The following is a 23,785-nucleotide window of genomic DNA, read 5'->3' on the forward strand; positions in this document are numbered from 1 at the left end:
ACCGCCGTATACTTGACAGATATACCCAGCTAAGCTTTTTCTATCCGGGTAGTCTCTATACGAAGCGTCACTTACAAACTGCACCGAGTCGGTCCCAGTATTGGCTGTTCCGTACTCAATCGCTAGGTTCTGGGTGGAGTAGAGGTAGGTAATAACTCGATCAGCTGCTTACTGGTACTGTGGACCGGGGTTCGTGAGAAATTGCGCGAGCTTCGCGGTCGCCTTTGCAGCGTCGGGCCTAGTGATAATAGTGGTATACCCTGCTGAGCCTACCTTTTGCTGGTATAGTAGGATTTCCTTTGGCGTTACTACCCCCTGAAAAGGGGTCAATTCCTTAACCGGCAGTGGAGTATAGACTAGTGCCCTTTCTGTTAAGTGATATCGGGTAGCAATACTTATTATATAGCTATCTTAATATAACCAGAGCTTCTTTTGTTACCGGTCTCGAATGATTCGTATATTTAGGAACTATACTGCTTCTCTATAATCGGTTAGTTCCTAGTGTACTTCGAGATCTCGCTCTAATTGCTGTACCTACGCCTTTATATTAGTATAACTGGCGATTAGGATATCATCTATATAGAAGAAAACCAGTAGTCCTTTTCCTATAAAAACGTATAGGTCTTCTGGTACTTGCTGTAGACCTAGCTTACGGAGTACGCTTGCTGCTTCTTGCTGCTAAAGTCGTGGTAAAATCTATAGACCGTATAGCGCGCGATATAACTTCCAGTATTTACCTAGGTTTTGAAATCCCTTAGGTATATACGTATATATCTCTTGGTCTAACTTACTGTTTAGGAACGCGGTAACAGTATCTCTCTGTCTTAGGTTAAGATTAAAGGCAGTAACTAAGGCAAAAATTATCCTCGCTGTCCTTACTGCTAGTGTAGCAGCTCTCTTTTCCTTGTGAGAGATAGTTTTAAGGTCTCCGCGTATATAGATACGGGCCTTAAGCTTCAAAAGGTACCCGTCCTGGTCAAATTTGTATAAGAATACCTATAAAAGAGGGAGAATCTGCTTCCCTCGGTCTCTTGGTTTCTTAATAACCTTAAAAGTCCCCTTTTCAGAGAGGGAGTTAATCTCCTTCCTTATCGCTGCGAGAAAACCTTCCTGAAATAGGTGGTTTATTATATCCTTCCAGTATTTTAGCGGTGGTAGGAGGTCGTCTCGGTGGCGGTGAGTGTCTGGTTTCTCAGCGTATAAGCTAGCGGCAAAAGTATAGAGTAGCGCCGGCGGTTCTACTTCTTAGGTAGTACTTATCGCGTAGGCGAAGTCTTTTTCCTACCTTACTTAGCGTCTACGCCTACCACTGAGTATATTGCTGGTATCTATATCTCCGATTATCTCTCTTCTCGGAGCTAGTAGCTCTACCTAAAGTTGCTTCTCTAGTTCGTCTTCAGTGGTTTTAAGATCCGCTTCTTCTTACTGGATCTAGTCCCTTTAATCTCCCTCGGTATCCACCCCCTAACCAGAGCCAGTATACCTCTCTTACTCCTGCGGTAGGGTGATTGGTAGTGGTGGTAGGGGCTATTCAATCGGAAAGGAACCTAGTAGTACTTGTGGTAGAGGGTCTAGGGTCGGCCAATATAACCTATCACCCACCCCCTAGACTAGGGTAGTCCCTCGTTAGTTAACTGTTATCTTTTAGATCTCTGCTTACTACGGAACCTCCTCTTGCTGCTGTACTTACTGAGGCTCCTGTGCTTCCTATAGATCCTGAGTCCTCTCTTCTATCGTACTAGTCTCCTCTTAACTAGTAATTTAGTGGTTTATTACCTATACGACCTCCTTAACAGTGAGTTCCTATGGTCCCGTTATAGCTGGTAGTGGGATAGGCTGATATTTCTTATAATTAGGGGTATATTTTCGTATCTCGTCAATAACTATATCCCTAATATACCTCACTTTCCCACTATATAGGAACTAGATCTTCTAGATATTCGAGGTAAGGTATCCTACCACAAAGCCAATCTCTGTACGTAGGTTTATCTTATCGGACTGTACTTACTTCTCAATCCTGCAGTACGCTAAGCTTCTATATAACCTAATATTTAATAGGTTTATCCTCGGCGCCTATAGTACAACTTCCTTCCTTACTTCCTCCTATAGTACTACCCACCGATTCTCGGCGGCGATATACGTTAGTGTACGATTTAATAACTATACAGCGGCGCTTACGAACTCCGGCTATAGCTCCTTTGGGAGGTTCCCTTCGAGGGCGAGTATACGTATCCGGGTGATAATCATTCCACCTAATCTCTCAGTATACCTATTTATCTCTGAGTGCCCTAGGGGGGAGTGATATATCAGGATACTATCGCTTATAAGACTATACTCCGCTGCTCTACTAGCTGCTACTTTATTGTTATAGTGGAAGGCCTTAATTGGTAGCTTCCACTGATTTCTTATAAGTTATATAAACTGGTTGATAGCCAATTAATATTTAGGTTTCACTTCGTGAGTTATGATCCAGTGGAATCTCGGTCCTTCTAGGTAGAAGTAGGATATCCAGCGGTGCTTATTGTAGGCTGGCTGCAGCTAAATTAGGTCGAAATACACCCTTCTAAAACGTCTAAAGGTACGTCTAACTTATTGTCTTGAAATCTACCTCGGAGCACTTCCTGTCTTATAGGTCTAATATAGAGATTCTTACTCTGTGCTTACTCCTCCTTTATCGTTAAGAACAACGCTATCTACTATAGTAGTAAGCTTTGCTACGGTCCGCGGTTGAATATATACTAGGCGTCGGTGCCAAATTTCAGAGGAAGCCCTTGATTCCTGTGGCTTCACTGATTTCCGTTGTGCTTACTGCACAGTATATACTTATTATAGCGGAGCCTCGCCTGGCTTATCAAAGATCCAGAGATTGAATTGATCCTATAGGTTTATATAGACGATAGGTCTATTATTTGGGTCCTGTATACAGTTTGTACGTTGGTACTAGAGGCCGCCTTTCTTCTTTAGTATCGCGTACAATACGAGACTCGTATAGAAACTTAGTGAGTATAGAGCGTCGCTTAAGGTGATCTCTATCCTTCCCTTTACCGGGTGTCTCCCTAAAAGTCTGACTTTACCTCTCCCTAGTACCTACGTAGTACTATCTCCGGTTATTAGGTTAATTATATCAGGTGTGAAGTCGACGAATAGGGCTCGGTTATTGTAGATATACGCACTTAATCCGGTATTAAGAATCCACCGGTCACGGAGGGAGGGCTCGCCTACCTTTACCACAGAGAGTATATACTTGCTAATCTATATAGCTTTACTTAGCTTGCTTCGAAAAGTAGTTGTAAAGCTGACTTGGTTAGCGGATTCGGCTGGTTTTTCCTATACTTACTGAGCTTACTGAGCTTCAGCTATCACTTTATCCACCTATTGCTTCTAAGCGTGGTCCTTTCCTAACTTCTTCTTTGCTTTCTCTAGTTTCCCTTCGTTTAGGGTATACCCTTCTAGCCGAATCGCTTTGTTTAGGAGCCAGTAAGTAGCAACTTTATACTTCGGGTGTAAGCTACTATAAGGGTAGTGTCTCTTCTTAAACGGAAGCTTCTCTTACTTTGTTTCCGGTTTCGCCTCTTAGTGACCTTACTAGGTCGAGAAAGCGCCTTTTAGAGGAGTGGTTGATAATACCACCTATGCTCCTATCTCGCGATTTATCGCGCGGAATAATTTAAGGAGATCTCGGGTATCGTATACCTTCTTTTCTATCACTATTTCCTGGTATTTGCCTTACCACTATATAGGTAGAACTTCTTTCACAGTGTGTAGGAAGTCCCTATTGGTATCTCCGTCCTTAATACTAAGACTAACCGCTTACTCCCTTAGCGAGTTCTACTTTTAGAGCCACTTATCGATATCTCCAGTCGGCTTCTGTATTGCAAACACTTTCTAACTTATTCGGATTTCCTCCTTATACGCGGTCGATCGAGCGAACCAAGACTTTAGATATACAAGTCTATTATACGGTGTACGATATATAATCAGTGCGAGGTAGTGTACTGGGTTAAGATAGGTAAGGATATATTTATTTATATCACTCAGTCCCTTTGCTTACTTCTCCTATCGAGTATAGCTTATTTTATATACGTCTGCTTGGTCTCTCTATTTCCTTCGATCTATTTCGGTGCCCTCTTCAGGATATTCTGGTTATACCGGTTCCTTTAGAGTATTAGGTCGTTCAGTTGACGGGGTATCCGGGTTGCAGTGATCCCAGACATTTTTTTGCATTGCGTATAGCTGCACCTTCGCAAACCAGGTAAGCCATTGCGGTGTATCCTTCAGTTTATCGCCCTTTATAGCGGAGAGAATCGATGCTGTTTCTATTGCTGGATACTGTGTTGTTTTGATGTGAAACAAGGGATGACTTTCTGCGGAGTGGCTTCGTGGAGGTTTATAAGACAGTTTCTAGCAAGTTGCTAGGTACTATATGCCGATATAGTAGTCTTATTCAGTGCGAACCGGGCTCATAACTGTCAACTACTCCGTATGGTGGAAATGTATGGGTCCAATCAATGGTATTCAACTCTCCGTATTGCTGTATTGACTTCCTGGCAATTTATACTGTCCTGATTACATAAGAAATATTACTGCATACTTAGGATTAATAAATCCTCCGGTATCCTGGTGTATCTGCGCCGACAATATATATTGGCCTCAGGCAGCAAGCCGTTGGGGAATGGGACAAATTTGTACAGCTACTCGAGCCCATCTTGGCTCTTTGGAAGTTTTTATTCCTATGAATCTTGATATGTAGAAAAAAATAGTTGATTCTTCTGGCTCGATTTTCAAGCTATGGTGATCAGCCTAAAATAATCGGAAAGCCTCTAGGGGCTACTATTGCTCCTCCTACTCCATACGGAGCACACGGGGAGTGCCTCGACAACCCCTTTCTAGTGATAGAGTATTGACGGAAATTTCCCTAGATAGCACAAAACTGCGGGGTCGAAACCTTCTGATATGCTGAGTCTGGCTACCGACAGAAGCAAGATATTTCAAGAGATTTAGCCTAGATTTCAGAATAGCCGGCCGATCTTTCCACATTCCTTCTCTCGCTCGCCAATCAAAGGGAAGTTTCCCGATGATCCTCGGCCATCGGTAGACTACCTTATTCACCTACAAGGTTCACTGTGAAAATGCGGCCAAATGCGTGTCGCTGTAAATGTGGAGTTCACCTTGTGTTTTCTTGGCCGGAGAAAACACCGCTTCATTCTGGTCATGAATTGCAAATCACCACTGGCATTGCCAAGCATCGGGGACTAGGGGAATCTCATGCCCTGGGAATCTAAGCCAAATTATCCCTATACTGGGGGAGGGGGTATAAAGGGTAAGTCTATACCGCTAGACTAGGGGAAATTTGATCAAGCGACCATCTAAGGCAAAGCGCATTATGCACAATCTCCTTTTCTCTGCTCTGGCATTCAGCATCGGGGCTAATGCCTATGTCCCGGGAGCTGCTGGGTGGGATGCAGCTTATTCAAAGGCCCAAGCAGCTCTTCTCAAGCTAAATCAGACCGAAAAAGTCGGGATTGCCACTGGCATTGGCTGGGCAAAAGGGCCCTGCGTGGGCAACACCTATCCCGCCAGTTCAATTGACTATTCTTCCCTATGCACGCAGGACTCACCCTTGGGAGTCCGCTTTGCCAACCCTGTCACAGCTTTTCCCGCGGGTATCAATGCTGGAGCAACCTGGGATCGCAGTCTCTTGTACGCGCGAGGAGCTACAATCGGCAAGGAAGCCAAAGGTCTGGGCGTCCACGTCCAGCTAGGACCATCCGCGGGGCCTCTAGGAAAGAATCCTGATGGAGGTAGGAATTGGGAAGGTTTTTCCGTCGATCCGTATCTCAGTGGAGTTGCTATGGAAGAGACAATCCAGGGGATGCAAGATTCGGGCGTTCAAGCCTGTGCCAAGGTATGCTGGCTTCCACTCTGCTGATTCTGTTGTCTATTCTGACCATGACCAAGCACTGGCTTGGGAACGAGCAAGAGTGGAATCGCGATATGATTACCTCTAATATTGGCGACCGCGCGACGCACGAGCTGTATATATGGCCATTCATGAACGCAGTCAGGGCCAATGTCGCATCTGTCATGTGCTCCTATCACAAATTAAATGAGACTTGGGCCTGTGAAAGTGACGCTGTCTTAAACGATCTATTGAAGGAAGAGATGGGTTTCCCTGGCTACGTTATGTCCGACTGGACCGCGCAGCACACTGGTGTCAACAGTGCCTTGGCTGGACTTGACATGACGATGCCCGGCAGTGATTTAAATACCCCACCCGGCAGCATATTTTGGGGACCCCATCTCGTGGAGGCTGTTGCTAATGGCTCTGTGTCTCAAGCGCGTCTGGATGACATGGCAACTCGTATCCTCGCAGCTTGGTATCTTCTTGAACAGGACAAAGGCTACCCTGAGGTGTCTTTCAACTCTTGGAATGGCGGAAAAGCCACTGTCAACGTCACAGAAGATCATGCGACTGTCGCTCGAACGGTTGCCCGTGATTCCATTGTCCTATTGAAGAACCAGAAACACGCTCTGCCTCTCCAGAAACCTAAGAGTCTTGCCATCATTGGACAGGATGCCATCGTCAACCCCGATGGTCCCAATGCATGTGCAGACCGCGGCTGCAACACCGGCACGCTAGCTATGGGGTGGGGCAGTGGCACATCGGAGTTCCCTGTAAGCAAGCTATCGCCAGCATATCGACTGCAAATCTGATAGACTGACAATGCCGCTCTAGTACCTTGTTGGTGCTCTTGACGCAATCCAACTTCAGGCCAAAAAGGACGGTACGAAAATTATTGAGAGTACGACCGACAGTACGACGGCTGCTGCCTCTGCTGCAGCAGCAGCAGAGACTGCCGTGGTCTTCATTACCGCAGACGCCGGAGAAAGGTGAGTTACACTTGCACCACCGCAAATATAACGTATTTGCAATTATTAATACACTGTCTAGTTATATTGTAGTGGAGGGTCATGCTGGCGACAGGAACCATCTCGATCCCTGGCACAACAGAAACGAGCTCGTCAAGTCCGTCGCAGCAGTGAATAAAAATGTCATCGTAGTCGTGCACAGCGTGGGACCCATTATCCTTGAGACCATCCTAGCGCAACCCGCAGTGAAGGCAATTGTTTGGGCTGGGCTACCGGGTCAGGAAAGTGGAAACACCCTAGTTGACGTGCTGTATGGCAGCACCTCTCCAAGCGGCAAGCTGCCTTACACGATCGCCAAACAGGCTTCAGACTACGGGGCCGGCTGGACCAGCGCCCTAGTCGACAATTTCGTCGAAGACTTGTTCATTGACTACCGCCACTTCGATAAAAACGACATCGCCCCGCGTTATGAGTTTGGATATGGCTTGTCGTATACGGAATTTCATTACACTTAACTTGCTGTTAGCATTTCTGCCACAGCGGGAGCATCAAATGGACGTATTGTCCCTGGCGGGCCGGAGGAACTCTTCAGATCGGTCGGCAGGGTCTCTGTCACTGTCCGAAACACTGGCAATGTAGCTGGTGCTGAGGTTGCCCAGCTCTATCTTGGTCTTCCGGACTCCGCTCCAAGCACTCCACCAAAGCAGCTCCGAGGATTCCAGAAGTTGAATATCCTATTGGGACAGCCGGGGATTGCTACTTTCGAGCTCACTCGTCGCGACTTGAGCTACTGGGATATCCAGACAAATAAGTGGGTTGTGCCTAGCGGCACCTTCACTGTCTATGTTGGAAGCTCCAGCCGGGATATTCGCAAGCAAGGGGAGTTTACTGTCACTCAGTAGTACTACCCTTTGCCTTTGACTTGTACATATCTCTTGTCCGGAAATGAGTTGTTTCAAGGTGAAACTTTCTGTCAGAATAGTGGGAACTACTTTCGCGCCTCAATGTATTAACTGTCTATAGATATAGACTTGCTTCTTTGTTGAGATCCGTCTGTCTTTATCTATACGCCATACTGCCGTCGGGATGTTTCACTCGAAACAACAAAGAGAACAAAGAATGGGCTTCATAACAGCTGTTTCTGTCATTGCCAATAAACATATTATTGTATGGTCTATATTCAGCATGTATAAATACAGCCAAGTCAATTTTTCTCGAGGCAACAGATTCTAACTGCATTTTGTTCCATCTTCAGTGACTATCATATACACACACACCTCTCCCACGTCGCCTCAAAAATTTATTCGCTCATTGATCTCCAAAAAGGATGGCTTGGTAGGACAGTTTTTCGCCCGGCTGGGCCGAGAATCTCGTGCCGACCTACTTACAAGAGATCGCATGCTTCCGAACAGAACTCCAGTGCCAGATTGAAATTCTGATCCATCACCCCGGCCACCAGCAAGTAGTGGGCCCGAGACTCATTGCAACCGCGCGACCCATGCGGAAAATCAAAACATTAGCATCTGATATCGCGGTGTATTTCCCGCACCATCCATTGATCACAGGCGTAAGCCCTGGCTTCTACCACGAAAATTTCCCTCAAGTTTGCGATTTTATCGAAAACGCTTTGATTGAGTTGGGTAAAGCTCTGATCGATTCTCCAGAGAATGAAGGGTCTGTTGCCTGTCAGCTTCGAGATTTGCTGGGTTATCTGTAGGTTTATACATTTGTTAAGACGGTTTCATGTAATTTGGAAGATGTCAGTAGAGTGGATTGTTTTTATTCGTTTTGGAATACATCTTAACCTATATGTAACAAGTGCTCTGGAAAAGAAAGAAATACAACGAATACCAGTAGAATTAAAGCAGAAAAATCTCCTTTCGATCTTGGAATGAGATTCGCCTGAACTAGTGCATTGCGCAAGGAGGCTGGGAGTGGCTGAAATACATTTCAACTAGCCAAACACAAATATGTGACGGCGAAAAGCGTCAAGCTAATGTAGTATATTCGGATTGGTAGTTTTCTTTTAAAAAATAAACCGGAAATCATGCATTATATGTTGTACTAGTCTGTTGATTTCGAATGTGTTGTCACGAGAAGCTTACCCATGACTGCAATACTGCAAGGCTCCTACAATGTGACCTAAGATTTCTACAAGTCCAGCTGATCTTCGCCACTTTGTTCTTAATATTTAATGACATGCCCCTCATGGAAAGTGGAATGTCATTAGTGGAATTCCTCATAACAAGATACTTCTTCGCATACAAGCACCAAAGCCTCTCTGATAGTCAAAGCCAACTCAGCATAATCTCACCCCGAAGCGATGGAAATGCATTTCAAATCTGGTCGATGGAGCTTTTTGCTTGCAATTATATCTACTTGTTTGTTTGCTTTTGTCGAATCTAAGGATTGCCCGGAGCATACAAAACCAGCCTTCACGTTTGACCAGCTCTGGAACCTTGAGAAGGGTTTCTGGGATTCCTTTATCTACCCTGCAAATCTCGAACAGGCTCAAGGAAATTCCTCGACTGTTTTCGCACCAGATGTTAGTATATTCTATTTTTGCATTCTGGCCAATCTGACACAGTACAGGTACAAGGCCGTGTCGACGTCACGCGCACCTTCGATGGCGACGAGCTAAACCGCGAATACATCTTCGGCCTGTTTGCAGATCCAGATCACGTCAGTATCGTCGGTACCCCGATCGGATATAACATAACACAATTCAATGCCAACGACAACCTCGCTTTTGCGACAACTGTTATCACCTTCAACGCAACTACTTTCGGCATCGTCATCCCTGTGACGATCGAAACCTGGATCGAGTTCAACGCCGACGGCAAGATCGCACAGTATGACGCAACATTTCGCTGGTTCGACTATCTGATGGAATTCCTGATCGAAGGAGTCGCCACAAAAATAAATGCCACTTCGCCTGATCAGGCTGTAGCTTATGTTGCAGATCTTCTAGCTACGACAATCTGTGATACACACGAGAAGCACTGCACAGGTGCAAACCAGCAATATAAGGATACCCCTACTTGCTATGACTATTTGACTAAGACTGTGAGATTTGGAAAAGGACACGAGATGGGTCGTAACACATTGCTATGTCGAGAGGTTCATGAGCATATGGTGCAGTACCGGCCTGAGGTGCATTGTTCACATATCGGTCCCAGTGGTGGAGGATACTGTGTTGACGATATGGACTACCCACAAACTGTGCTACAGAGATATTTCAATGACTCTTGGATTCCGTTTGGCTATGGCACAGATCAGAATATTTGGCTCGCCAACTGAGGGGAGGACATTATTTGGTGCAAGGAACCCAACCTTTACTCATGTTATTATGCATAATCTTCCGGGTTGAATATACGGGCTTATATCCATAAATTATCCAGCGTATTCGAACTAAGTCTTTGGCCTTCTGGCAAATGTGCGCCAGTATAATAGCGAAAATTGTGCCTGCAGACTCAACATGGTGAAGCAAAATGGACGAGCTACGTGAGGAAGAATACTGTTGCCCTTTAAGTAGTAATCGTGGTAAGCCTTCCAAATTTGGTCCTCTGTCACATGGAACTTGAACTCACAGTTTACAGAAATATGCAATCAAGTCCGTGCTCTTTGAATACCGCATGTCATTCAGAATCCTGCACTGGCCAAATCTGGTCTCATGATCTCCTAGGAGTGTGACCAAGGCAAAGAAACCCCGAGCGAAACAAGATTGCGGCAGACCATGGTAAGCGCTCACAGACATGATATACTGGCATGCTGTCATTCGCAACATCTTGCGTGCTATGTCACATCAGACAGGAGATGATTGGCGCTCTTGGAACCCCTTGATTATACGATCCAAGCCCCCTCACTCATCCTCCTAACGTGGCACTACGCGGAGTTGTACCGAGCAAGGGGCTGTCTATTGATCTGCATCTCGGAGCTTTATGAGTGATATCATAGGACATATATTGGCAGAAGTCTCCGACGTCTCCATCCTCATTTGGCGATGATCATACTCTACATTCCAATCCCTTCGGATGTCCGTCCCTAGCCGTCTTGTATGATATCCCAGCTTACAATCCTCCGTTGTAGACCGAGGGAGCTCTCTATTCTCCACGCAAAGCACGTCAGTTTCGGCCTTTCAAAACCGAAGTTTTCTTAAAAGCTTCAAAGCAGGGGCTCGATATCACACGCACATATGTATCAAACTGCTCCTATTCATTTGTATATAGCCTAGATTAGAACCATCAGATTCCCAGTCCGATTGCGAAATCGGCGATATGGTTACTCTTGAGCTACCACTCATGTTTAAGTTAGATACACAAGTTTATAATATTCCGCTCGGCCGTTGAATTCGCATGCCAGCCTTATCAGTCTACGTACGGAAATTCCTTCCGTCACCTGGCTGATCCTTACCAAGAGTTCTTGCTATCCCTTCGAACGCTTGGCCTCCTTGACAGTGATCAAACAATGTGACCAAATTCTCCTATTGCTTAATATAGATGCAGTTAAAATGGACACATTCACCTTTGTAAATTACCTTCGTCTCTAATGTCACTCTTTAACCAGACCCATGAATTTCCATATCACCACCATGGAGAGAAGACGCTCTTCCTGCAGCAACTCACTACCAGGCAGTGAAGCGCAGATACGCCTGTGCCCTGAGAAATCCGAGGAATCATCTACCGATGAACTAAGCAAGAAGTTGCCACCCGTCGATGGAGGCTTTCAAGCATGGATGTTTCTGGCAGCCTGTGTAATGCTTGAGGCTCTGATATGGGGTAAGTCAGTTCGTGTGAGTCTCGGAATTAGAAAATTCTGAAACTAATTATGAACAGGCTTTGCTTTTGCATTCGGAGTCTTCCAGAAATACTACCATGCCCACGAAGCCTTCCAGGACTCTAATATGGTAGCTGTTATTGGAACATGTGCCACGGTTAGATCACCGAATTCACTCAGAATATTCCACTGCTAACACTATCAACAGGGAATATCCTATTTGAGTTGTCCACTAGTCATTGTTTCTATGATCCTCCTCCCTCAATGGGGCCGTTGGTTCTCATCTTTCGGACTGATCATCATGTGTCTTTCACTGGCATTGGGCTCGTTTTCTTCCAATATCACTCACCTTGTTCTCTCCCAAGGAGTTGGCTTCGGAATCGGCGGCTGTATAGCATACAGTCCATCCATTCTGTATATGGACGAGTGGTTCGTCAACAGACGAGGACTCGCGTTTGGCATAACCTGGGCCGGATCAGGGGTATCTGGACTGATTTTCCCAATTGGCCTAGAGAAGTTATTGACTCGATTCGGATTCGAAACAACGCTTAGGGTAATCTCCGTGGTGGTGTTTGTTCTCGCTGCGCCTTTTTTATATTTTCACAAACCCCGCCTCCCAGTTAAAAAAACAGTCGATTATCAACGTCTTAACTTCCGGTTTATTACAACCAGGATATTTAGCATATATCAACTCGGCAATGTCATCGAGGCACTGGGATTCTTCTTGCCGGGAATTTATCTGCCAAGCTTCGCACGGAGCATTGGAGCTACGGATTTTCTCTCCTCGTTGACTGTCACGCTTTTGAACCTGGCGTCGGTTTTTGGGAGTGTTACTATGGGCCATTTGGCGGATCGATACCATGCTATCACCTGCATTACTATTTCAACTGTCGGCAGTACTCTGTCCGTGTTTTTTCTCTGGGGATTTTCATCAACCTTGCCCACTTTGCTAGTCTTTAGTATCGCATATGGATTATTTGCAGGCTGTTACTCGGCGACATGGTCGGGGATAACTCACGAGGTCCGACGAGTCGACCCGACAGCCGATGCAACTATCATCTTCTCGGCCATTGCTTTTGGGCGAGGAATTGGAAACGTCGTTAGTGGCCCCTTAAGTGAGGCTATACTTGGTGCAGACCCGTGGAAGGATTCTGCTGCAGGGGGCTACGGTAGTGGATATGGGCTTATCATCTTGTGTACGGGGCTAAGTTGCTTGTTGAGCGGAGTATGTATAGTGGCGCATTATATGAAATGTATATAGGCGAGTCTCGTTGCACATTTATGCTGATGATTAACGTCTGCCTTTTGCTGGGACAATGGATGGTGGAACTTGCTACATATACTACTTTTTCGAACTGATGGGCCATACTTCTCGTCTGCCAATTATTTATGTCATCTTCGAACACACCCCTCCGTTCAATTCTATTTTTATTGAAGGAATTAATTAAACAGAAAAATGTTTAGAGCTCTCGAAACTACAAGTTCGCTACAAGCCTTCGACATCAATAATCCTGTTCACGATCCGCCAACTTCCGAGTGCACGGAAATAGAATATAACCTTCTTACCATCACCACTTTGACATTCACCTTGAAGGACATATCATGAGTAGGAATATGTTGTATATTAAAGATTCAGTAAGAGCTAATAATGTAAGCATCTACTTCATTCAACATTGTAGACTTTTCACATCCAAGACGCCATGACCCACGTCACCAGGGTACACCGGGTATCCCGACGATCCCGAACCCACTTAATCTTGGATCTTCGAATCAATGTTTGGATTTTCGGAGCTTTAATGTTGATATACTTTGATTTGATTCAAATCAAGACTATTCAAGCTAGGAGTGGTCAAATGGTCGACGTCATTCTACAAGAACATGCCAATGTTGATTCCACGACACACTCCCAAGAGCTTATATTGTGGTCCATGACGCCAATGTATAGAAGACTACCGGTTATTTGGAAAGTCAAACCTCATACAATGTATTGGAAGCCTCACCGCATGCGTCGCTGGGGCGATCATGACTTGAGATGACTTGAAACATTGCGCAGCTTGATGGGTTTAAAAGGTATTTAACGACCTGAGGATGTTGTATTCTGCATCTTAACAAAGTCTCACTCAATCGCACTACACGATACCTCTTCCGAGACCACTCCAAGAGCCATGCGTTTCTTCAACATCGTCAGCCTCCTGGCCGGAGTCACCTCCGCAGCCACTGCCACCTCCTCGTCCTCAGGCGCAAGCGCAACCTGCTCGCCCACAGCCTCTGATGCAAAGGTCCTTGAATTTGCTTGGGGTATCTCCCAGTTCATCGGTGGCTACTACAACTCTACTGTCCCCAGCACCTTCGGAAACTCCAACAACGCCACCCTCCAAGCGTACCAGAAGATCCTCTACGGTCTCGAGAAGGACAACACTCTATCCACTGCCGCCGTCGAGAAAGTCGGCGCTAAGGCGCCTGGCTTCTCCAAGCCCCAGTGCAGCTTCACTTTCCCCCAGGTCAACACTACCCAGGCGTGGGCATCCTATGCCTACCGCTTCGAGGATACCATCACCGGTGCCTTCATCGGTCTTGCCGGGTACACTGAGTCCCCCGAGGTCTCTTTCCTCATGGCTCGTCTAGCTGCTGAGCACAGCGCCCACTCTGCCTTGATTGGTAGCCGCGTTAACTCCACCATGTTCTCTGCCAACTCTTCTTCCCTTGTGGCTGCTTATGGCCCCGCCCAGGTCCTGTCCTCTCGCAACCAGACTGGTAGCCTCGGCGAGTATCTTGGCGGATGTCTCACTGCCCCCGTCAGCCGTTGTGGCCCCCTGAGAATCGGCCCCTTGGCTGCTACTCCCTCCTCTTCCGGCGTTGCCAGCAGCACCGGCATGGCTACTTCTTCTGCCAAGAAGAACTAAGGGGTCAATTGGAGAATGAAGAAACATTAAACTTTTGAGGAATGTTTCAAAAGGTACGATTATGTACTAAGTTTGATCAACTCGATCAATTCGAGAGGAGGAGCATCGCTGCTGAATAGAGCAGGATTGGAATATATGAGATACTTAATGGACTAATTGGAGATATGTCGATGATACTTTATTTTTCTATACTTTATTTTTCTATACATCTAATTGTAATTAAATTAATAGAGAGATAAAGAGACCCCAGCAAAGTGTAATTAGTAAATTTCATCTATTCTCGAGATAGACAGTCAAACCATCCCATTTTCCCAAGTATATATATGACGAAGGCCCTACATTTTGACTTTCTAATGATATCATAAATATTGATTTTTTAAACTTGAACAGTCGCTGAACAGAATCGGGTCTCATTTATATTAAGAAATTATTTTTAGTCTCTTTTTTGATACAATGAGATAAATAGATATCTTTACTTACATGTCAACTGCTGATGCTTGGCTGTGGACATTACCGCAGTCCGGCGGTAGTTAAGTTTGATATCTGCCTTCCCCCGGTGTTTCATCGCCCCATCTTTTACATACTTGGGCTCTTGGGGACTTATGTAGACAACCCGAAAATCTCTTCAAATTCCATACCTTAATATACTATCTTTTGCAAATCACTAGGAGGTAATATGAAACTAGAAAAGAAAACTAGGCGAAACTACAACATATGGTTTGGTTGCCATGGGTGATGATTTCCTCATACAGGTAAGAACACGAATGCGAAGTAGAGCCAAGATTCGCTGTTGTCAGATCCCAACAATTATTCTTAAAATTATCTTCAACTATTCTGCCTTGAATATGCATCCTAAGCGGTTACGAGACCCAGTAGGCGTAATTAAATATTTAAACAAATCGACTTCCCTATATCTAGCTCCAATCTAAACTTTAGAAAGGCCCTCGGAATCGACTACTCCCACACCAGTGCTCAAATTGAAACCCATGGTGCCGATTCAATAAGAAAGTGACATAAAAGCTACACATCGAAATGAATCTATCAGTCGAAAAAAGCCCGGTGATCAAATTCCGACTCCACATCATGATCGGCGTTTCGGTCTTAGTCGTCTTCATTCTTATCATTGCACGCATTGCTGACAGTGGCACTCCAAAAACAAGAACTAACATTTGGGGCATTGTAGTGGTGAGTGATTCTCTTATATTTGTATTGTTTTGTATCAAATCCACTAATCCATGACTAAAATGTCTCAAATCAGCCGTTTTCATGGCCTATCAAATACTCACGAGTCATATGGATCGACTCAAACGATGGGCAAGCACAAAAGCGTACATGATATTGAATATTATTGAGACTATCTTTTGGTTTGCCCTGTTTGTTATCACAGTCATGGGTACTAGAGGGTCGACTAGCGAGAGCAGTCGGGCGTTTGGTGGTATTACTGCTACATTAGTCTTCTTTTTGTAGTAAGTGGTATATTAATCGAAGCGACAGCGGTGTGGTTTTTTTACTAACTTCGTTTTTCTAAGTGGATTTTCTGGGCTTTTGGCGTTTGTATCTGTTCGTGACAGGCGGTTCTTCAAAGCTCATGGGCTTCTTCCTGGTCCTGGAATGGCTAAAACTTCGGTCCATGCTTCTTGCTGAAGAATGAAGCGACTCTTTCTTTTTCTTTTATTTTTCTTCTGTCTTTCAATTTTTGCTTCTCTTGGCTATTCCTTTGGGTGTTTTAGACCCTTTATACAGACACATCTGAACTTTCGCTTACCTGTTTAGAATGGATTGTCTTCTTTGATATGGGGCTTTTTAGAAGAGTTTCTCAAAGTGGTTTCAGATATTTTGCGCCGTTACGAGCACCCATAATATATTGAATATAGGCGGTCAAAAATTTGTGAAACGACTCTTTCATGTAAAACCCACAAGAATACTTATGTGGCAAGGGTTAATCTATCTCCATAGTCTTTTTAGATGCCTTCCCACGTGTTTTCCTACATGTACCTTTGTTGTATATAGATGAAATATTGATATTATAGAAGAGGTAGAAACCGAGTCAAGCTTCTATAGAGCTCGTGGCAGCAAGTATTCGTCAATATGCCATGTAAAATGCGCAGGAGGCAGGTATAATCTAATCATAAGTCCCCAACCCATATGAGAGCCATCGAAGCGCTGACTTGGGAGTTGCCAATAGAATATTGCCCTCGAAATTCCCACAGTAAGTCGTCGAATATGGCAAGTCCGTGATAACGCCGAGGTATTTTCGATACTGGCAGTTCCTCCCTGCTTTAGATTATCTGAAGCCCTGTTCCAACAACTTATATAGCTGCTTTGCCCATTGCTTCCCTCGCATATGCTATATTTTGATTTCCTGTTTGTTATTTGATGGCATTCAGTCATATGGTCTGAGCTACTTGCCCAGGTCTGTGTCCAGACAGGTTATTCTATCCACCTTGGCCCTTTCCACGCCTCAAAGATCAAACTACGACGACACAAAAGTTTATAGAGGAACAGTAATGTTGTTTATAGAAAGATGAACTTTGTGAATATCCAATGCCGCCCGTTATTAAATTTGACCTCGCATTGTGCAGTCTCCTTTTATACGAGACCTGTTGTTGTTGTTTTTTTTTTGTTAACAAGACTGGCTTGTGGATAGAAATAGAAGACAGGGCAAGTCCTTGGGGCAGACTATCAAGCCCGGCCGCTCGGCATAGCTTCGCCGATTTTAAGGACACAGGTTAGCAATGATGCCCCGCCCAAAAATCTTGTTGTTTTAAGTCAGGTAGCATAACCTGTCTGGTGGTGCAATCTGACGACTGAGTCGCTTTCGCATCCTGAGCCCACCATAATGTCAGCTTATTGCCCGGAATATCAGTGATGTTTATTTTGAAATTGATTTGCAAGATAGGAGGTACTCTTTTCATGGGAATGCAATATAAAAGGTAACTGGTTTCTGTTCAGTATGTTATAGATGGCTTATATGCAGCTCTAGGGAAGAAAACCTCATAATATTACAAAGTTGTAAAAGGACCCCTCTGCTGGAGATTCTCAATCCTTCCAAGCAAGAACTCCAAATGCCTATAAGCCGCACCTGGAGTATATTGCGGGATCTCATGACCGGCCGTATAAACCGAGCTGAAGGTAAGACCACGCTCCGTATGTGCCGTTCCAAGAATACCACCACCGGCATCATAATTCCAAGGCGAACCAGCATTCCCATTAGAGATATCCTCGAGCTCATCCGTATACGGCACGAACAGAGGCTCATCCGGTGGCCTCTGGAATCCCTGCGCTCCATTCCAAGTCATATTCTGAATCGTAGCGAGTGTTCCGTTCGCGAAGAGCAAGAAATCGTACCATCCATGGCCGATGAGCACGTTGTTCGTGCGCTCGATGACTCCGGGCAGTGGGCCGAGCGCGCTAGGCACGGATCCATCGCCGTCTGCGAAGATTTCGCCGCCGCAGATGGCGTAGTTTGTTGGTGGGAGGTTGAGGGCTGCTTGCACGGCAGACTGGTTGAAGTAGTTGTTTGGCCCGCCTGCTAAGGATGGGAAACCCATTTCATCCCAGAGGAAAGGACAGAAATCTGTTAGGTGGTATATGTTGAAACATGGGTTGATGTATGTTGCCGCCTTTATGATCTCGTCCCAGAGAGCGCAGCCATTCTCGAAAGGGTCTGGTGCTACCGGGAAATTCTTGGGTGGGGGATAGGTTAGGGCTTTTTCTAGGAAATCGGTGTAGCCGCATTTATCGGCGCGTTCGTTGATTTCGGTCATAAAGGTGGAATTCAGGGCAAAGACGGAGGAATAGTGGTTCAGTGCTGCTACTGCCGGGGCTATTGAAATTGGTTAGTATGAGGGATCATTTTATCGGGTGGAGGGATAACTGACCATACATCAAGACGTTATTGTCATTGATGGACGGGTCGTTAATCTGGATGCCCTTCAAATTAAAATGCTTCTTGTCATTGCGGTTCAACATCCCTTCTGCCATATACGGGATGTATTGGCCAGCATAGCTCTCTCCGGTGAGATAAACCTTGTACCCCTCCATGCTGAAGGTTTGAATGAAGCGCTCCCAGAAGTCATTGAATTGATTCGAGATGTCGACCTCATTCTGAACAGTGGATGGGCCAGGAGAAAAGCCAGTGTCGGCAGGCTGGTCGATGTAGACGACATTTGTCAAGTTGGTCCACGAGTAGGGGTTGCGCACAGGCTCGTACGCTCCAGATTGCCACAGGAATGGACCGTTTTCTTGTAACAGACCGTCAAGTGAGCTGCACCCAGGGCCTCCATTCAGCCAGACAGTAATCTTAGAAGAAATTAGATGAAACCCTGCGGACACATTGAGAATAAAGTACCTCCTTAGCTGCAGCTGGGTTGGTAGATGGGAAGAACCAGAAGAACAAGCTCGAGTTTCCAGCAGGCGTATTTGACAAAAGACCTGCATAGCTTTCGCCGATGTCGAAGGGGACTTGTGGAAAGTGAGTACCATTCACGGCGAATTCTAGCAATAGCGAGTTGTAAGTATATAGTCTTAGATCCCACGACAAAATTCCGGACTTACTTTCCGTCTTCTTGTTCAAATACTTATGTTCGGTCCGAGCAGCTGAAACCTCTCTTTTGTGCAGACCTTTCGCAGGCCGTTTAAAAGATGCAGCCTTACGATGAGGATTTTCCAACGCAGCGACCGCAGTCACCAAGAAAACAAAGGGTGCCAAAACTAACATCGTGGGATAATCTTCCGCAAGCTTAGAGAACCTGAGTTAGATCCCAAGGAACACCAAGTTCTGCAATTTATAAATCCCATTGTCCCCTTGCAACAGCAAGGCACGCTAGTCGGGGCGCAAATCGCTCCGAGCGGATATTAACGCACTACCAAGCTTTGCCAATAAAGATGGTCGCTAGTTGGGGCTCGACCCGCTATAAGGCAGACACTCGTCGCTGACAAGCGGGGTATCTGTCAGATCTACAGTGATTGCAACCTCGTCAGGAACATCCAGGATTGCGATTCGATTGAGTATCTTTTTACTCCGACGGAGTCCGTTATCGGTCGCATGTTTCTCTCGTAAGGTCAGCCCACTGTCTAATTGAAGAGGTATCTGTGCATTTGGATCATATGGATCATATTCTCATTGCGCAGGTATGGTCGTGCCGGGGCAACAGCGTAATATCTAGGTAGACATTTTAGTAAATGCATTCCATAGCGTTAAATCATGTGACGTTAATACTGCTACCTTTATGTTCAGAATGATCTCGACTTGGATTAAATCAAGCGATACCACCCAAGTAAGGTGGATCAGTTCTTTTGACAAGATTTTCACCTGCTGAAGAATCTAGATGCCGTCGACGTCATCGAATGGATCATAAGCTCTGTTGGGTGGCTGACGATCTTCAGGGGTCCTAGTCAGGGGGGATTTGAAAAATGAGCATGTGGAATTGAATCAACATAGCGGTTCTGGGAGAAAATATGGTGAAACGATGGCTACGTGTATAAAAGAGAATCTTTGAAGATTGAAAATATCTGATCCTGGCAAATATGTAAGCCTCAGGCAAGCATCCAAGTCGTGCAGATGTAACGTCACGCTCATTTTCTCGATATAGCTTATAACATGTAATGTCTTTCCATGTTGGCTAAATTTCACTAATGCCCTTACGTTGAACTATACAGTAGCCTACCTATAAGCTACATATCCATAGGTACGTAAGTACCTGACCTATGTACGCATCCTAGCAATAATGCCGACATACCAGACTGTTAACATGTCCCGAGAGCGAAGCAAATTAGTCTTATAGAATGAAGAAGATCTAGTTCAAAATAGAGCGAGTTTTAAAATTCACACAAAGGTTGTAGACAATTATCTCCCCTTGAAGACTAAGTAAGTTTCTTTATGCCTAATGCAGTCGACCAATAGCATTACACCCGCATAAGCTTCCCGATGTGGCTCGTAATGAATGCAATGGACACATCTGCCCAAAATGGTTTCGGCGCCCGACCTATATCTCCCGAAGCGCTTCTCAGATGGCCTTTCTAAATCCACAGCATTGTAGTTTCGACATTGAATTGAGCAGTTCAATCTCATGTGAATAGCAATTCATCCCCGCAAATTTCAGTAGGCGCCAAGGATATTACATGTCGAAAAGGCAGTATTAAGATTTTATGGATGCATGATCTATTGCATGTTTTGCGGGGTGATGAGAATGAAGTACGCAGATTGACATGATTGCCCGTTTAGGAAACGGTTCGTGTGGGAAATACTAGTTCATGCTGATGGGATGATTAAGGTGGCTAGTTAATGAATTCCTCTGTTCTTGACCATTTTGGACCCCGGATTGGAAACCCAAGCTATCATTATGATTTTAGTCTGGAGGGGAGACTTGTGGCCTGCGTCTGCATCTGTATCTGTGAGGGGGCGGACACGGCTCGAGGCCGATGGGTCACTGTGTAACAACATTCCTCGATCGTCAGTGGGTTTGAGGGTTTTAGATTAATCTATAGATTGTACGCTCAATGTAAAATTAGCTCGATGAAAAGAGTAATTCATGGAGCTGGATTCGTATATAAGTGCTATCTAAGGTAGACATAATGAGCATGTTGGAATACGGAGGTACAGGAGCTTGGGGACTGCAGTCACGTTGATCAACACGAACACGAACACGAGGGAAGGTTTGAAATGGGCCTTTGGCCTTTCATTTGTGAAATTACATACATGAAGTATCGGTATACAAGATAATTATCCATACCCCATAAGTAAACGAACCAAAAGTTGTAGTCTCTGAAATCATATAACCCATAAAACTCCCGAAGACAAAAAGGATAACACATGACCGTTTCCAAATCCCAAAACTCAAACCCAGCCAAAGCCCGAACTCCGAATCCCAAAGAGTCCAGGCATTAATCCATCAATCATGTCATAATAATCAGTCTGTCATCAGGTCATGAAGTTGGAAGACCTGTTTAATTGGTGTTGCGTCGTTTCTTGAGTCGCAGACTGATCTTCCTTCGTAGTTCAGAGAAGGGATTCACCAGGGGACGGTTGTAGAAAGGATCATTCTTGAAGTCCTCATCGGTGAATTTCTAGAACGGAGTTTAGTAATGGTGACACAAATAGAAAGAAAAAGAATACATACCATGCCAGGAATGCGCATAAAGTTACCAGCAAAGTCGTTCATCATGTTCGAGCCCTCTTCGTAAGAGTACTCTTGGCCGTTGCGATCCGTGGTTCCAGGGGGTAGAAGGCAACGCCATCCAGTGGGCGGTGACTGTTTAGAGCGTCGGCGATTTTGTGGTTGGGAGTCGCCCGGAGTGCCTCGGCGTTGGACTCCTTCACAGCCTCAAGTGGGCTGGATTGAACAAAGCGGTTTCTTTCAGGGCGCGCTGCGTCGTACGGACCCTCGTGATGATAAGAGAAATTGGTGACATCGTCCAGCTTGTCGATGATATCTGGTTGCACAAGCTGTGAATGGCGGGAATACTTGTTGTTGCGGCGACGATGAGGAGCAGAGTGCTCGCGTTTGCGTCTCGGCTCAACCGGGTAATGTTCGGGGGTACCGGAATACCAGATAGAAGGCGCGGAGTTCACAGACTCGGAACGCGACCGTCGAGAATAGGCCGATGATGGTGAAATGTAGCGGGCGTATGGATTGTTGCTTCCTATACTTGTCCCCACGTTTTGGTGTCGATCTTGGCCGAGTTGGGTGAATGGGTGGTGTGGATTGTGGCCTGAGGCCATAGGGATGCAGTCAACTGCCATTTCGTTGTTGGATGAAGTTGTTTTGTAATAAGAAGAAAAGGTATCCAGGGTGAAAAGCGCAAGGCGCAAAGGTGACCCCGTATAAGTAGTACTTTATTTAGAACAAGTGAGGCTGAGCTGTGATGCAGGGTAGCTCGTACAACAGCTGATGATGAAAAGAGATGAAATAGATGAAGATGGGAGTTGTAGAAGGAAGAATAGCAAGTGAGTTGAGGAGAGCTTATATCAAAGGGAAACCGCGGACGTGACGTGATGACTTTCCACGCTTAATGATCCTCGTGGCTAGACGGGGCTTAGTAGCTTTCTAACAGGTGCCTAGGTGGGCTTAGTACTTCACTAATATGTTCACGGACTAAATGTACCAATTATTACATTCGAAAAAATGATGTGGGTCGAACATCATAGGCTTAGTATCTTCATAATTGACGATGCCGACTCCCGACACCGTATATGGAAATATGTAGAGTGTGATATCATCTAACAGGTACACAGGAACCATTTACTACTTACACTTCATCTACTTTCCCTATTACAGGTACAAAATCCAAATTGAATATATCCAATTGAGATAATATTTGACTTGAGAAAATTTTTAGTATGATTCACCATTCACCATGTATGAAGACTCTAAACGCAAGGCCCATGTTGCATCCACACATCCGAGACTTCCACTGATCGACTCCTATGACGGTATCCCCTACCTAAACTACCACATATAGAAAATTTGCTTGATTTTTTTGTCCTCAATCGTCATATTGTTAGATTTCCAGAGAAAATTCAATTTACTTAAAAATTATATATATATAATTGTGAAATGATTTAAAAAAAACCGATCGGATATGTGTTCCCGGGAAGTTCCGACCGATGACTCGTTCATAGATTAAGCTTATCGCTAAGGAAAATAGCGCCTTTTCACTTAGTGCATCTATAACCCCTAGCATATGGTCTTAAATCTGAGTACGGAGTACTTAACAATCTATTGGGGAATTCCAAATTGATTTAGTTATACTTCATTTTCACCGCTTTTTGCTCCTTGTTACTATTTATGTATAGCGTTAATCGTCCTACACATAATCGGAATCAGATGTCTCGAGCATAGCTACACATGTATACAATATCTCCAATTCAATCATTGAAGACTTTTAATGTGCTTGAAATTCGTTTTGTCGGGCAATAAATCAATTTTAGGTCTTCTAACATGTCGATATTGATAATAGTGTAACTTTCCTGTCAGCGGGGAATATTCTTTTCCCTATAGCGCGGTGTACAAAATAATCCATGGCATGTATATAATTAATAACGCTCATATTGCATTTGGATGGGCTATATTACGCCAAAGAGCAGATGATCAATACAACCTGGCGTAGGCTTGCCACTATTCCAAGTTGGAGCTGGCAGCCAAGGTGGAATTAGAGATCAAACAAGAAAACCAAAGCCTTGGGAATCATCTACGAAGACCCTCGGCGTGACAATGTAATTTTGAAGGAAGGCT

The 23,785-nt window shown here is 45.0% G+C and overlaps 6 protein-coding genes across 6 annotated transcripts; 4 read left to right on the top strand and 2 right to left on the bottom strand.

The window, feature by feature from the left end:
• Nucleotides 1-5,383: 5,383 nt before the first annotated feature.
• On the top strand, nucleotides 5,384-7,772 carry N7479_001158 (beta-glucosidase; the record flags this gene model as incomplete). Its single annotated transcript, XM_057248855.1, has 5 exons — nucleotides 5,384-5,905; nucleotides 5,959-6,675; nucleotides 6,737-6,891; nucleotides 6,953-7,360; nucleotides 7,397-7,772. 5 exons carry the CDS (start codon nucleotides 5,384-5,386, stop codon nucleotides 7,770-7,772), a joined length of 2,178 nt encoding a protein of 725 aa, XP_057113287.1.
• A 1,421-nt stretch (nucleotides 7,773-9,193) lies between these two features.
• N7479_001159 (uncharacterized protein) lies at nucleotides 9,194-10,170 on the top strand (the record flags this gene model as incomplete). The annotated part of the gene is made up of 2 exons (XM_057248856.1): nucleotides 9,194-9,415; nucleotides 9,463-10,170. 2 exons carry the CDS (start codon nucleotides 9,194-9,196, stop codon nucleotides 10,168-10,170), a joined length of 930 nt encoding a protein of 309 aa, XP_057113288.1.
• A 1,291-nt stretch (nucleotides 10,171-11,461) lies between these two features.
• On the top strand, nucleotides 11,462-12,198 carry N7479_001160 (uncharacterized protein; the record flags this gene model as incomplete). Its single annotated transcript, XM_057248857.1, has 4 exons — nucleotides 11,462-11,648; nucleotides 11,706-11,803; nucleotides 11,855-12,099; nucleotides 12,159-12,198. The coding sequence occupies 4 exons, from the start codon at nucleotides 11,462-11,464 to the stop codon at nucleotides 12,196-12,198; spliced, it is 570 nt and encodes a 189-aa protein (XP_057113289.1).
• Nucleotides 12,199-13,811: 1,613 nt separating this feature from the next.
• On the top strand, nucleotides 13,812-14,549 carry N7479_001161 (uncharacterized protein; the record flags this gene model as incomplete). The annotated part of the gene is made up of 1 exon (XM_057248858.1): nucleotides 13,812-14,549. The coding sequence occupies one exon, from the start codon at nucleotides 13,812-13,814 to the stop codon at nucleotides 14,547-14,549; it is 738 nt and encodes a 245-aa protein (XP_057113290.1).
• A 3,002-nt stretch (nucleotides 14,550-17,551) lies between these two features.
• Nucleotides 17,552-19,269, bottom strand: cpdS (uncharacterized protein; the record flags this gene model as incomplete). The annotated part of the gene is made up of 4 exons (XM_057248859.1): nucleotides 17,552-18,375; nucleotides 18,431-18,851; nucleotides 18,901-19,046; nucleotides 19,107-19,269. 4 exons carry the CDS (start codon nucleotides 19,267-19,269, stop codon nucleotides 17,552-17,554), a joined length of 1,554 nt encoding a protein of 517 aa, XP_057113291.1.
• Nucleotides 19,270-21,497: 2,228 nt separating this feature from the next.
• Nucleotides 21,498-22,293, bottom strand: N7479_001163 (uncharacterized protein; the record flags this gene model as incomplete). The annotated part of the gene is made up of 3 exons (XM_057248860.1): nucleotides 21,498-21,617; nucleotides 21,671-21,741; nucleotides 21,804-22,293. The coding sequence occupies 3 exons, from the start codon at nucleotides 22,291-22,293 to the stop codon at nucleotides 21,498-21,500; spliced, it is 681 nt and encodes a 226-aa protein (XP_057113292.1).
• Between the last annotated feature and the right edge of the window lie 1,492 nt (nucleotides 22,294-23,785).

Source organism: Penicillium vulpinum (assembly GCF_028829585.1).
Source record: "Penicillium vulpinum strain IBT 29486 chromosome Unknown utg000001l_segment0_segment0, whole genome shotgun sequence".
NCBI lineage: Eukaryota > Fungi > Ascomycota > Eurotiomycetes > Eurotiales > Aspergillaceae > Penicillium > Penicillium vulpinum.